The sequence below is a fragment of the Cygnus atratus genome, chromosome 19, assembly GCF_013377495.2.
Source record: "Cygnus atratus isolate AKBS03 ecotype Queensland, Australia chromosome 19, CAtr_DNAZoo_HiC_assembly, whole genome shotgun sequence".
Classification (NCBI taxonomy): Eukaryota; Metazoa; Chordata; class Aves; order Anseriformes; family Anatidae; genus Cygnus; species Cygnus atratus.
The window spans coordinates 11,490,380-11,503,046 of NC_066380.1; the positions used below are offsets into that span (position 1 = coordinate 11,490,380).

The 12,667-nt window shown below is 50.0% G+C and overlaps 1 protein-coding gene across 24 annotated transcripts in view; it reads left to right on the forward strand.

Annotated features, from left to right (window-relative positions):
• The window catches only part of EXD3 (exonuclease 3'-5' domain containing 3), a 297,604-nt gene that overhangs the window by 224,359 nt on the left and 60,578 nt on the right, over positions 1–12,667 (forward strand). For 5 of the 24 annotated variants that reach the window (XM_035564679.2, XM_035564675.2, XM_035564677.2 and 2 more), the window contains one exon: positions 5,574–5,767. The exons of 15 other annotated variants lie outside the window; for them this stretch is intronic. In XM_035564679.2, coding sequence (XP_035420572.1) covers positions 5,574–5,579 — 6 coding nt within the window. In that variant the 3' untranslated portion in view covers positions 5,580–5,767. Of the gene's footprint in view, positions 1–5,573; positions 5,768–10,098; positions 10,598–12,667 lie in introns of those variants that run through there. 4 more of the 24 variants (XM_035564670.2, XM_035564669.2, XM_035564667.2 and 1 more) reach the window with 3 other exon arrangements.

The following is a 12,667-nucleotide window of genomic DNA, read 5'->3' on the forward strand; positions in this document are numbered from 1 at the left end:
ATTAATCTTCTGCTGGGTTTTTCAGCAGGAAAACCGCAAATGTTTAATAAAAATCATTGTGAAAAGCATGCCAGGCAGCACCCAGTGAAGTGTGCATGTGTGGCCTTTGGGCTGGCGTGCATGCTTTGAAGAAGTGGGGCCTGTAAATATTTTCTTGACATTTAGGAAGTTTAGAGAAGTGCTTGTTACTTTGCTGCCAACTTGATGACCATAGCACGAAAAGCACAGAAGATGTGCATGGCTCCCTCCCGAGAGCAGCACTGTGGGGTGTTCTTCACCATACAGCATGGTTTTGGGGTTTGGGGGAGTTGCACTGATCTAGAAAAGGGAGAAGCTGCAGCTGGGGTGGGGTCTGGGTACTCCTCCCTTCCTGCCGCTGTTGCCCTCTCTGCGATTTGGAGTGATGCAGGAACGCGACATCCAATTTGCTCTTCCCCAGCGTTGGCTGTGGAGCTGCTCGCAGAGCTTTGGACGTGGGCACCCTGGCTCTAGGTAGCAAGTGTGGTTCAGGACACTTTCAGGTGCCCCTGGCTGGCTTGGCTGTCTTTCAGTGAACCTGCTGAAAATGGAAAAAGCCCGTGTCCTGTCTGTGAGTCAATCCAGAGCCACCTTGCCCAAAGAAAAGCTAGAGATGTCAGCGGTGACAGGCAACACAGGCCTTAAGGTAGGCATTGACTCTTACAAGTCCCAGCATCTGAAAAGAATCCCTTTGCACTCAAGAACACTTTTTTTCTCTTCAACTTTGTGAATCTAAAACTTCACTTTTGTGCAGTTACTGAAAACTCTGAAATACATAACTCCTCTGTGTACCCCAAACCCAGTAATGTGGCTGTAACCTGCTGTGCCTTCAGGGAGCCCGCAGCAGAAACTGCTTAAGCTGCTGTAGCTGGCTCCATGCTAATCACTGTGTGGTTATGTGGCTATACTGCTGAGCTGACTAAATCAGGGGGTAAAGCAGCAACCAGCTGTAAACTCGTATTTACAGACATCTCCAAGGTCTCATTTCAGAAGTGCAGGATGATTTGTCTGGGTGTCACTCTGCTCTGTATTCACTGCACTTTTTGTGCCTGAGCAGTAAGCAGAAACGGAGCTGCAGGAGTCGTAGGGAAGAAGAGCACACAGCCTGGAGAGGAGCAAATTGGAGACATTTTCAAGACAGTGTTTGTGGGACTGCAGGATTTTTTTTCTTTGTGGATTATAACTGCTTCAAAGTATTAATTTTGTCTTCTGACATCACATAGTGACTATCATACCTTTGAGTACCACCACCGTGTATCTTGCTGCAGAGTCGAGGGAAAGTAGGCAGGTCTGCAAGTATCACTTTAAATCCTCTTATCAGCTTGGTGAGGGATTTACGTGTTTAGCAATTTCTGGTACAGCTTTAATGGAGCGGTTCTACGTTGGGGGGTCCTTTGAGGCTGCGAGTGGAAAACTGGACGTGAAGCAATACTGAAGCATTGTCAGAATCGATTGTCGCTCGTCTGGCTTTGCTGGGCAGGAGGGCAGCAGGTTCCTAAAAGGGCACTTGGGAGTTGCTGTCGCAGGTTTGGGTACATGTGGTTCAGCTGGCCTTTGTCGGCCCTGCCTCTGGCAAAGCTGCATTGCCTACAGCAGCTGCACCAAGCAAAGTGTGCAGGGCCTGGCCCTACCTCCTGTTATAGGGGCCTGGGACAATTAAATGACGGCTTAGGTGCATCCCCTCTTTGCCATCAGGCTTCTGACTGCAGTGTAGGCATGCCCTCTGCTTTTCCAGGTGTTTCCCTTTCAGGCATATCCCAACAAGTATATTAATGATGGAAACTCTTGTGGACCCGACAGTTTTGTGAAACTCTTAGGTCTCTATACTTTGATTCTCAGTATTAACGTTTTCTTTCTGTTTTAACCAGAAGAATGGGGACAGCGGAGTCCTCCCCATCACACGGAGCTGTAAAGCGTCGCATGTAGGCAGCTGTTGGTTTTTTCTCTTTTCCCACTTCTGTCCACTTGTTCCTTGTACTCATTCCTTACAGTTTCTTTTTCTCTCACTCTGTTTCAATGCCTCCTAAACTTCGGCATTGTCACTGCTGCAGGTTTCTGTGCTTGGTTGGCACTTTTCGTATCTGATTAGGTCAATAACCACGACATAGCACTGGCTGTGTGTTGAACAGAGCAGTAGGCAGTTGCGGAAGCTAACAGTGACAAATGATTAATGCATGAGTTGAGTGAAGGGCCTGCGTTTGATGGAGACCCCAGCTGGGGGGGAGGGGGAGGGAACCTGGCTGGCACGGGGAGGTAGGATGCAGTTTTCATCTGGTGGGCGACCAAAGAGCCAAGTGTGACTGACCCGAATTGCCAGTGGTTTGAACTCCTGTAGCTCTCTGAATTCAGGAAGAATTCCTCATGCATGGCATGTGTCTGCCCAAGTAGCTTTTGAGGGAAGGACCTCTTGGTCCCACACCAGTCCCTGTGACCTGGTGCTGCGGTTTGCAGTCCTGTGGCACTGAGGAAGCAGTGTGGGAAGGGCAGGGCAGGAGGGCAGCAGGTTCCTAAAAGGGCACAGGCTGCACTGCTCAGTGTAGCTGGAAATCACCTCTGGTGTTTTCAGGGGTGCAGACTAGGCACGCTCGTTCATGACTAAAGCTGTTCACCAGACTGCAGAAAAAATAGCTGGGGTTTCTATGAGGTGCTGCCTTTCTCAAGAGGTTGGCAGGAGCTCCTCTGATGCAGCTGGCCATGCACCCCGTCAGGTCTTCTGAAGGAGCCAGGAAACACGACCCTGGAGCAAGGGGTCAGAGCCAGTCAGAAGCCACCACACTTAAAGCTGAGGTGCCAGAAGCGGTGGCGCTGCAGAGCAGGAGGTAGCTGGGTGTGAGCAGAAACCATGCTGCAGCGCCCGCAGCGCAAGCCCCGCACTGGGACCCTGTGCATCAGCACTCCCAGGGTGACAGCCCCTGTGGCGGGGACTGTCCCTGAAAGCCTGCACCGAGGGCCAGGTCACTGTGAGGCCATCCAAACCCTGCCTATGAAACACGTTTAGTGCCTGAAACTGGCTTCCGACACCACCACTGGTCCTTGCTTCGTAAAAATGTATTTTGTCCAAAATTGTACTCCCCTGCTTCACCAAGCCAAGAAACAAAATTCTTTCCAATGTTGTATTTCATCAAAATGCTTTAATGAAAAACAGTTTTTAAAATTAAAACATTTTGAGCAGAAATTATAATTTCTCCATTGTCAAAGTATCAATCCATAATTTCTCCAATATCCAAGTATCAAGCAGTGTAGTGCTACAGGATCAAGGTGAAGCTGCAGCAAGCACCATGAGTTCCTCAGTTGTGCTTGCTTTGCAATCCCTTTCCAGGTACCATCTCTTCCCAGGCCTTTTCCTGCATGCGTATAAATGTATATATTCTATTTGCTCTGTTAACAAATCATGAGGAAGCAGTAGGAGCTCAGACCCACAGCTCTTTCTCTTCCATTGAACTTTTCTCTGTTATTCTTGGGGAAGCTGAGCAGGGGTCAAGCCCAGCTAGGGAAATGAGGTCTGGGGCTATGGAAAACTCGGACCCCAGCGCCACCTCCTATTATATAGATATAAATGGAATGGAAAATTATTTCGAATAAAAGTGCACTGCCCTCTGAGAAATGTTCTCACAGAACCGCCTCTGAGAGTGTCTTAACTCTTTATCAGAGCACGGGGCTGTGCCGGGGGGAGGGCTTCCCTGACGCAGCGCAGCCAGCACAGGCTGAGTGCGAGGGACGTGCCTGCAGCCAGCACCCAGTGGAGCGGCCAAGCAGCCGTGCTGCTTTCCAGGCACAGCAGGAGGGCGATTCCCTTCTCCTTCCCTCTTCCCTCTTGCAGGTGGTGAAGCTGCATCAGCATCACCCGCTGGCCCAGCCAGCACTGCGCCAGCATCCCTGGGCTGGGTTTGGGCTTCTCCTCCTCCAAGGGCTGCGGGAGCAGTGCAGGCACAGCCTGAGCGCACCCAGTGCCACCCAAATTTTTGAGAACGTCACAGTCAGCAGCATGGTGCTAGACTCACACAGCAAGGCAGCAGCAGGGACATGCACCAGCCGTTCTCTGTCTGTCCCCACTTCAACGCCAGTCCATTTGCATCTCTCTGCACGTGAGAGCAAAACGCTCATCGTCATGGACAGAAAGAGAAGCAGAGGAGATCCCGTCCTGTGGTGCCTGGATGCTGCCGCGTGCTGCAGATAGCAGGCAAACAGGCGAGGGGTGCAGGGTGAGCGGTGGCTGGGTGACAGGGTGCAAGGAACAGGGGGAGGCAGGGGAAGGAGCAAAGCCATTGTGACACTGCAGCTCCTGGTCACTAGCCTGGCCTCCTTTGTCACTTGTCACTGGCAGCCCCATCACCTCCCTCTCCGCTAGCAGCAAGGCAGCTAAGTGCCAGTAAGCAGGAGGAAAGGCTGCGCTGGGCGCTCACACACTGCTGGGAGAGCTCCTGGAGGAGGGGATATGGCAGAGCTGGTCGGCATCTGCAGCCAGCCCTGGTGGCTTTCTTCAGCCCAGCAGCAGAGCTGGAAGCAGCAGCGAGCCTCCCACCTGCGGGGCTGGAAAGCCAGGCGCAGGTTCGCAGCGGGTCGCTCCAAGCAATTCACCGCTCCACTCGGTTTTCCTCCCCATCTACACAGCCAGGCTCCAACTCTCCTGCTGCCTCCCAGCACCTCCTAAAAGTCAGAGCTTTTTTTCCCCCCTTCTCATTTAGTTGTTGAAACACAGCTGCATTGTTTTCTGGTCATAACTGCACCACCTGCACAGGCAGAGAGTCCTGTAATTACAGGCTGGGTTGCAGGATGTGAGTTGGAACAAAAGTCAACAAGCTTGTACGAACACACGTGCACAATAAGGCAACTGGGCAGAAATTTTATTTGCTTTTTAAGGAAACATTTTGAAACAGCCACTTAAGGACTTCATCAAAGGCAGAAAGCAAAAATCTAATGGACCATTTTTTGCAAGGCCTTGTGGCAAAATACCAAATCCTAATTCAGTAGCCCAAAAGAAACTGGCTTGGTTCATTAAAAAAATAAAAATAAAAATAAAAAAAAAATTGTAAGTACCCAAATATAACACTGTGACAAAAACCAGACACTGGAGACTGGTCAAGAGTGAGTCCCATGTCCATTTTCCTGTGCATCTAAGTGACCTGCTGGATAAGGGGAGGAAACACATGACACATTCCTGAGCTTACAAACACACTTATGCAGATTCCTGTGCTGTAGTTGAAATGTGCTGTGCCAAGGTTTTTGGATGAGCGGACAGCAAAACCTCCCACGGAGGCATTTAAGGACAATACTCTTCAGCCTCTCTTCATCAGATGGCATGTCTTAGGTGTGCCCTGTGCTTTGGAGACCTGCAGGCTGTCTTCCGCCTCTTGTGTCTCCTGTGCCCTCTGATGACAGAGTTAGGAATGTACCTGCTAAGGGTTACATATCATTCACATCTTGAGAAGAGAAGTCATGGAAGAAACAGCCAAAATGCACTAAAAGCCTTCCAGTCTCTAATAAAAAAAAAGACAGAAATGACAGGGCTCCAGGTTTTGGCTACAACTGCTTTATTTGTGTATGTCTTATTTCAGTTCTGAAGAGGAGGACAGATGTCAGGCATGAGCTGGTCTGCAGGTTCGGGAGTGCTGTTCAGCCTAAAGTAATGAAGAGAGACTTCCTGAGCTCCCTACAGAACAAAGGCAGAGAGAGTGTTATGTCCTGAAGCTGTACGTTTCTGTTTACATACTGCTGTAATTGTTATTAAATTTCACCAAGTACTTATGAAGAGTTTTAATGAAATGATGTACTGAAAATGCTAATACTAATGTTTAAAAAAAGAAGAATGATCTAGTCAATAGAGTGCCTGTAACAGTTCCCTACACAGCCTCTCTCTCCTTCATGCAGTATGGAACTTTGCAGGCAATTAAATGCAGAGGGTAAAATGGCAAGTTTCAGATGAGTTATTTAAGTCAAGAAAGGATCTTTAGAAAACAGAGCTGCAGCCTTAGTAAAGCCAGTAAGATGTAAGCAAGTGGGGCAAGCAAAATATAAGGTAGGATTTTGTAAGCCACAAAGCTCATGGTCAGTGCTGCTGACACATGAGCAGAGAGACTGAAAAACCATCACCAAGTAAAATGTAGGGGAAGAATAGGAAGATAAGTATGTTTTAATAAAACAAAATGGTTTCTCAGCACCCTCCTAACCCGCAAAGGACATGGCAAAAATACAATTCATTCAGACAAGAATTACGTAGGAGTCGCTGCTGGGTTTATACATTTTACCTACTAAAGTAATGATTTGAGTGTAGAGCATTTGCAGTAGAGTCATGGGGATACTGCCCGCTAATTTGACCTCACAATTTTAGCTGTCCTTGGGAGTGTATGAGAGAGGCTGGGATCTGGCTCCTTGTGCAGTCCTGCTGACCAGCTCCTAGCACGGGCAGGCTCGCGCTGTCACTGCAGCCTCCAGTGAGGCGTGGTAAGGAGCAGAGGACGTGTCCCTGCCGCGACCAGAGCCGGTGAATGAGGCTGGCCCCGGTCTGTGGGTGCCTTCTGGCACTGGTGCCCGTGGGGCTGCTTTTCCTCTCCCGCACCCAGCAGTGCCTAGCGCGCTGTCGGAGCTGGAAGGGAAACAGTCGACGCCTGGGAATGGTTTTGCTGATAGGGGAATTAGTCATTGTGGATTTTGGAGCAGGGCAAGCTGGGAATAGACAGGAGACTTTTCATTTGCACATTGAGGAGGTTGCGTGCCCCGCGATAACAGCTGCCCAGCTGCTGGTGGCTGCTCTGCTGTCGGGGCAGGTTTCGCTGTTGGCTATGGTCATCTTAGGGGCAAGGTATTGTATTTTCCAGCCTTGTGCTGCCCACCAAGGCCCTGCTGTGGTCCTGGCTGGATTTTGCTCCTTGCCAGCCCAGCAGCAGTGGGGTGCAGTGAGTGTCCCAGGCTGCGGGTTTCACCAGGGAAAGCTCAGCAGCATATAACCTGCTCTGTGCCGGCCCTGACACAGACAGGCGGAGATCAGAAAGCTCTCTCTTACATGGGAATACCAGGCACAGGCCCTGCCTGGCACACTTCCTGCGGGCTCCTAGCCCATGTCACTCAAGGAAAGTAACACCACAGTGAAAATAAATGATGTTACCAGTGTGGTTATGATGAGGTTTTAACTGTCTGCTGCTGTGGGTGGCCTTGTATGCTCTGACATAGCACCCACCCTAGGGCCTGTGTGGCTGCTCCCGGGGATGCTCCATCACGGAAGGCAAGGACCATCGGGACAGTGGTGTGGTGTCACCTCCCCTCGACTGCTGCCTAAGGGACCACTCGGGGCCACCTGCCTGCCCATGCCTTCAAAGGCTGACCTTGGGCATTGCAGCAAAAAGCTTAAGTCAGGCAGAGGCAGGGCAGCCTCATGGGCAGGAGGAGGGCAGGTTGCGGGTGGCCATCCCAGCTCGGCATTTGGGTGAGCCAAACAAGCAAATTCTCCAGACCCCCATTTCCCCACCTCATGCTTTTCCTTCTGCACAGATCACAGATCACAGAATGTTAGGGATTGGAAGGGACCTTGAAAGATCATCTAGTCCAATCCCCCAGATGCCTTCAGAGTGCCTCCGAAGGGGTGACTGGCACCCATGGCCCCACAGCGGGACCCTCACCGAGGTTCATCTGTGGCCATCAGCACAAGTCTCGGCTCGAAGGAGCCAGGTCCCCAGCACACAGGCTGTGTGCCACCACCAGCAGAGCAGCACCCTGCTCTTCTCCCACGTGTCCCTGATGTGTGGCAGTGGGATGGACAGGCTCACAAGCACTGCTGGGAGAGCTTTTTTTTCCCAGGCAGATTACGTAGCCTTTTTAGCTTCATCCACCCCCCCCCCAACACACCCCCCTTCCTCTGTTATTTTGGTGCCTTTCCCCAAGGGAAACAAACTTTGCTCAAATGCTGTTCCCACCAGAAAGGCAAAAGCTCCCCCCCCTTTTTCCTTCCTCTTTTGGGTTCATGGTAATGTGTCCCATGACAAAACAAGCACAAATCTGTGCACAAAGTGCTTTGCCTTTCTCCTTAAAGGGAGAGTCTTTCTCCAGAGCTGGCGCCTGGGGCCAAACTGCCATCATCCAGAGGTACCTCTCTGATGGAAGGAAGGTCAACGCTGACTCTTTGTGTTTGCACTGAAAGCAGCCTGTGCCAAGACATGGGGAGCCATGCTGGTGGGTTGAAGAAGGTCTTGTAGATGGGTAATATGGAGTGGAACTCATTGGTGTAGCCAAAAGAGCTGGGCTGGAGGTCTCGTGGCTTTGCTTCAGCCAGCCATGGTGGAGAAGTCTCCATGAGAATGGCTCGTTTATGCTCCTCTGCAGCCCACAGGGAGAAAAGGCCCCTCCTGGGACCCTAAAGCAAACATCCAAAGCGGAGCAGCTGAATCAGGCACTCAGAATGCTCACTTCTCTCTAGTGCATGTAGGAGTGATGGGTGAGGAGAGCTGCTCATCCCCCCACTGGAAAGGAAGATGTGATGGGTCCATATGTAGACAAAGACCACCTCAGCCCAAACAGCCAGCCAGGTTCGGTCACGAGAAGCACCCGTGGAGGTGGCAGCGGGAGCAGCCTGCAGCAGGAGCCTGCCCTGGCAGGGGAACCCCTCACACACCAACCACGCACAAGGCCATCCCTGGTGCCCTGGACCTGGGCTGCAGCAGCCAGAGCTCCTGGTGTCCAAGGTGGAGCTCAAACATCAATTGTACCTGAAGCCAAGATCCTTGCAACATGTCGGGGATGTTTCCAGCACAGACTTTCACCCAGTACAGCCTTCAACACCCACCATTTTTAGCAGTGGTTTGTCTGGCTCTGTTATAAATGCGTTACTGGGAGAGGCTGATGCTGGTCCCCAGGTGAGCACCCTGATGTGTCTCAGCACTGGCCGAGGCTGCCTCTCTGGCTGCATTCCCACAGTCAGTGAGAGCTCTGGTGTGTCCCCACTGCAGCAGCATTGGTAGCGGTACTTGTGTGTGAACATGGGTTTTGTCCCACTAATCTGCCAAGGCAGTTTTGTTGTTGTTCGGTACATAAGACCTTCTTCCCAGAAATCGCTGGTCACCACTCGCCTGCCTGCCATGTCAGAGAACATTTAAGTTACCTTTGATGTATGTGGCCACTGTATCCACCCGTCCTGCTGGGAGCAAAGTGTCTCTGCTCCGTGCAAAGTGCCCACCAGCCGGGACCCTGCACGCCAAGCACCACCACCAGCATGTGCTGTGGGAGGACAACGACCTGCAGTTTTGCACGATCTGCTGCCCAGCGCTGATTTGTCAAATGCCGCTCATGTATTAGAAAACTAACTGCAGATCTAGCAGAGAGCAAGCCAGAAATGGGGGCCAAGCTGAGATGTGTGTAAGGCCAGGTGCAGGAGACCAGCTGGCATCGTGCTTGTTCAGCATTTAGCACTGAAACACGGGCACAACTGAGGGTCTCCACAGAAGTAACCAAAACAGTGTGACTAATGTTTTTCCTTGTAAATGTTTTTTTCAAGATTCCCTCTGCCCTTAGTTTTCTTTTAACAGTATTTAACAAATGAGATTTTAATACATCCCCCTAAACAGAGAGGCTATAAATGTTTGTTTCCCGTACCAGCAATAAATGAATGGTGGGAGCCTGAGGAAAGAGAGGTGTTTCCTATTTTTGCAACTCAGTAATTTTTCATAATGAAACCTTGGCAGCTCACACTTGGAACCTGCTCCTGGGGTAAGGTATCTGAAAAGGAAGAAAAAAAAAGAAAAATGAGAGAAAGAAAACTTAAAGGCTAGCTTGTGATGAGAAAGGCAAAGTGAAAATTTAATTTATATCTGCAGTTTGTTGTTTTTTTTTAAAAAAAAAAGTTTCAAAGATCTTAAAATCAGACTGTTTGTTTGTTTGTTTCAAATGTTTGCAAGAAATACAAAACTTGGAAGAAGTAGGAAAGTTTATTTGGAGCATTCACACACAGAGGCTGGGTGGGCTCTCGGTGGCCTGGGGGCAGGGTAGGGGCTGTCCTCTGCAGCACCTCTGCAAGTGGCGGTGCCTGCGGAAGGGTCATAGCCTCTGGCAGCCTTCCCCTTTGGGTGTGAGGACCCATGCTGTTTCCCTCCACAGAGCATGAACGGAGTCGTGCTGCCAAGCCCAGGTGGAGACGTCCCCTCACGCAGCGAGAGCCAGCCTGTGCTCAGAGCCAGCCATCCGCTTCCTATCAATATCAGTGGCCCTTGTGGCTGGAGAACCTCCCAGCCAAAAATGTTCACCTACTGCCAGTCTGTGGAGGAGCCAAGTAGAGATGTGTTCCTGGTCTCGTGCTTGCTGTCAGATACTCGGCTTCTGTTCCATAATGCTTCCAAGATGATGTTTCTGCCCTGAGAGGTACCTTCCTGGCTGGTGCACAGTGATTAATGACTTCCAGGTCCCAAAGGTGTGGATGTGGGAGTGAGAATGGTGGAGCGGAGGGAATACAGCTCTCCTGGCATAGGATCTGCAACAGCCTGGCTCATCCGTCAGGAATGCCGTGATGGAGGGGACGTTCCAAGTGTAGTCAGCATGGGAAAATATTTTATCAAAGAAACTTGGAATAAAATAAAATTAAAATCTAAACATGAACGCTTGACACAGTGCCACATGAGGGCTATTTTTAATTTCCTTCCTGATCGTTCCACTTGTTTTCATCATTGTCAACTCTTTGAATGGTGGAATTAGTCACCATGTATGAGATGAAGTAAACAGAGAGCCCATGGTTTCCAAGTGAGCATCATCTTACCTCTCCTCAGGGAAATGAGAGCTGTGCCCATCGACTTGCCACCAGCCATGGGTGTCCTGGTGGCACCCGGGATTGTGCTCAGCTGGGGACAGCGCCATCGGGTTTATTTGGGACAGTGGCACTCAGGGGAGAGCTGGGGATGCTGGTGGGACTGGCTGTGTCAAACCACACTCCTATCTTTCTTGGAGGAAGGTGCCTTCTGTGGAGTCACCAGCTTAAATATAATCAGGGGAGGCGGGGGTTAGAAAGAGGGAAAGCAGGCTTATGCTCTGTGCTCACTGCTCAATATTTTTATTCTGATTAGGTTTAGCTACACACTTAATAAGCTGGAGAAGCTCTTGCTGAGAGCTTTGCCCAACACAAGTACGGGCTTGATGTCCTCCTGGGGGCAGGTGTGGAGAGGAAGAAAAGCTGAGCGCCAAGTTTCAGCATAGGCAAATGCAAAACTGGATTTTCCCTGAGCACCAGGTCCTGAATTCGCAAGCTGTCCTGCTGGGGGGCTGGAGGAGGACCCAGTGCCATCACACAGCCAGGAGCCGCAGAGGTCAGTGCCCGTGGCACAGCGGTGTCCTAGAACCATCTGCTCCACATCCTTTGAAAATGCTAGTTGCACCGTGTGTTTTCTTTCTGGCTCTTTGGTTTCTCAATATACTTAACAAAAAGCAATACTAATTTCTTGAATTTCTAGTTGCGTAGCTATGTCTATGCTCACTGAATTCCTGGGGGGGGGGGGAGGGGGGGAGAGGGGGATGTTATTTGGGTGATGCCATAGCTGGGAAATACTTGGCAGTGTAAGCGGAGAAGTCACCCTGTTCACTGGTACACAGAGGAGGATCCCTGTGATTATCCCTGTAACAATGCTGATCAATTACAGAGCACTTTCCATTTTGCAGAATGCAGCCCAGACTTCAGTTAATCTTTCTACTAATCCTTTGAACTGATCTCCTGGAGTTAATTGGAGTTATTTGAAAGCCTAAGGAGGGGTATGCACACTAATGGCTTTGGAGCTGGATTGGAGTAATACCTGTTCATTAGAGTGGCACTCTATTTCTTGGGAATCTCTTTCTAGGCAAATTCTGATGTGTTTAAAATTTCGCTTCTTAACCACTATATCTGTTATGTATTTTTCTGGTGTCTTATCAACTGATAATGATCCATTTAATTGCAATACTAAACTAAACACCAAAATATCCAGTTGGGACTTTGATTCCAGTGCTGGTATTGCCTGTGATTTAAATTTCACACTAAATTAGTGTCCAAGAAGAGTTAACATCACCTGATAAAATGGCACAGGTCCCCTCAAGTGTCTTTATGTTTGGATTTATGTTTTTAATGAGAGATTTGCTCTGTGCTTTGGCTGACTTGATGGGCTATAAAGACAAGCTGGAGGCAATGGTGGATTTGGGTTGTGCTGGGAAATGCGATGCCCGTTTCTGGACAGAGACAGTGGCTGCCCCAGCAGTGCAAGCTGCTACTCCCACCAGGTCTGGCAAGACCCACGTGTTACAGAGCTCCATGAAGAACAGTTTGGTTGGCATTGGATTATTTAAAAATAAAAACTAATGCAGAAAACCAAGATTATTTGTTTTTATAGAAGCCTGGAGTTTCCCACGGTGGGATGTTACATTTGGGGACTGTTTGAACTGACATCCATTTTTTCCCTAAGGTGAGGATCATTCCTCACCAGCACTGTTGGGGTGACAACAACAGACATTTCCTAATGAGTCCTTGATCATGTGTTGGCCTCTCCGACATGGCCACGTGGTGACTTTCTGGGTGCTGCTGTTGGCAGCTGGCAGAGGGGTGGCCCTGATGCAGTCCATGAGTGCAGCAGAGCACATCCATACATCCCCACCTCCCAGCCCATTCGGGGCCAGCCTGCAGTGCAGCAGGCTCCTTCTTGGGATGGCATATCTC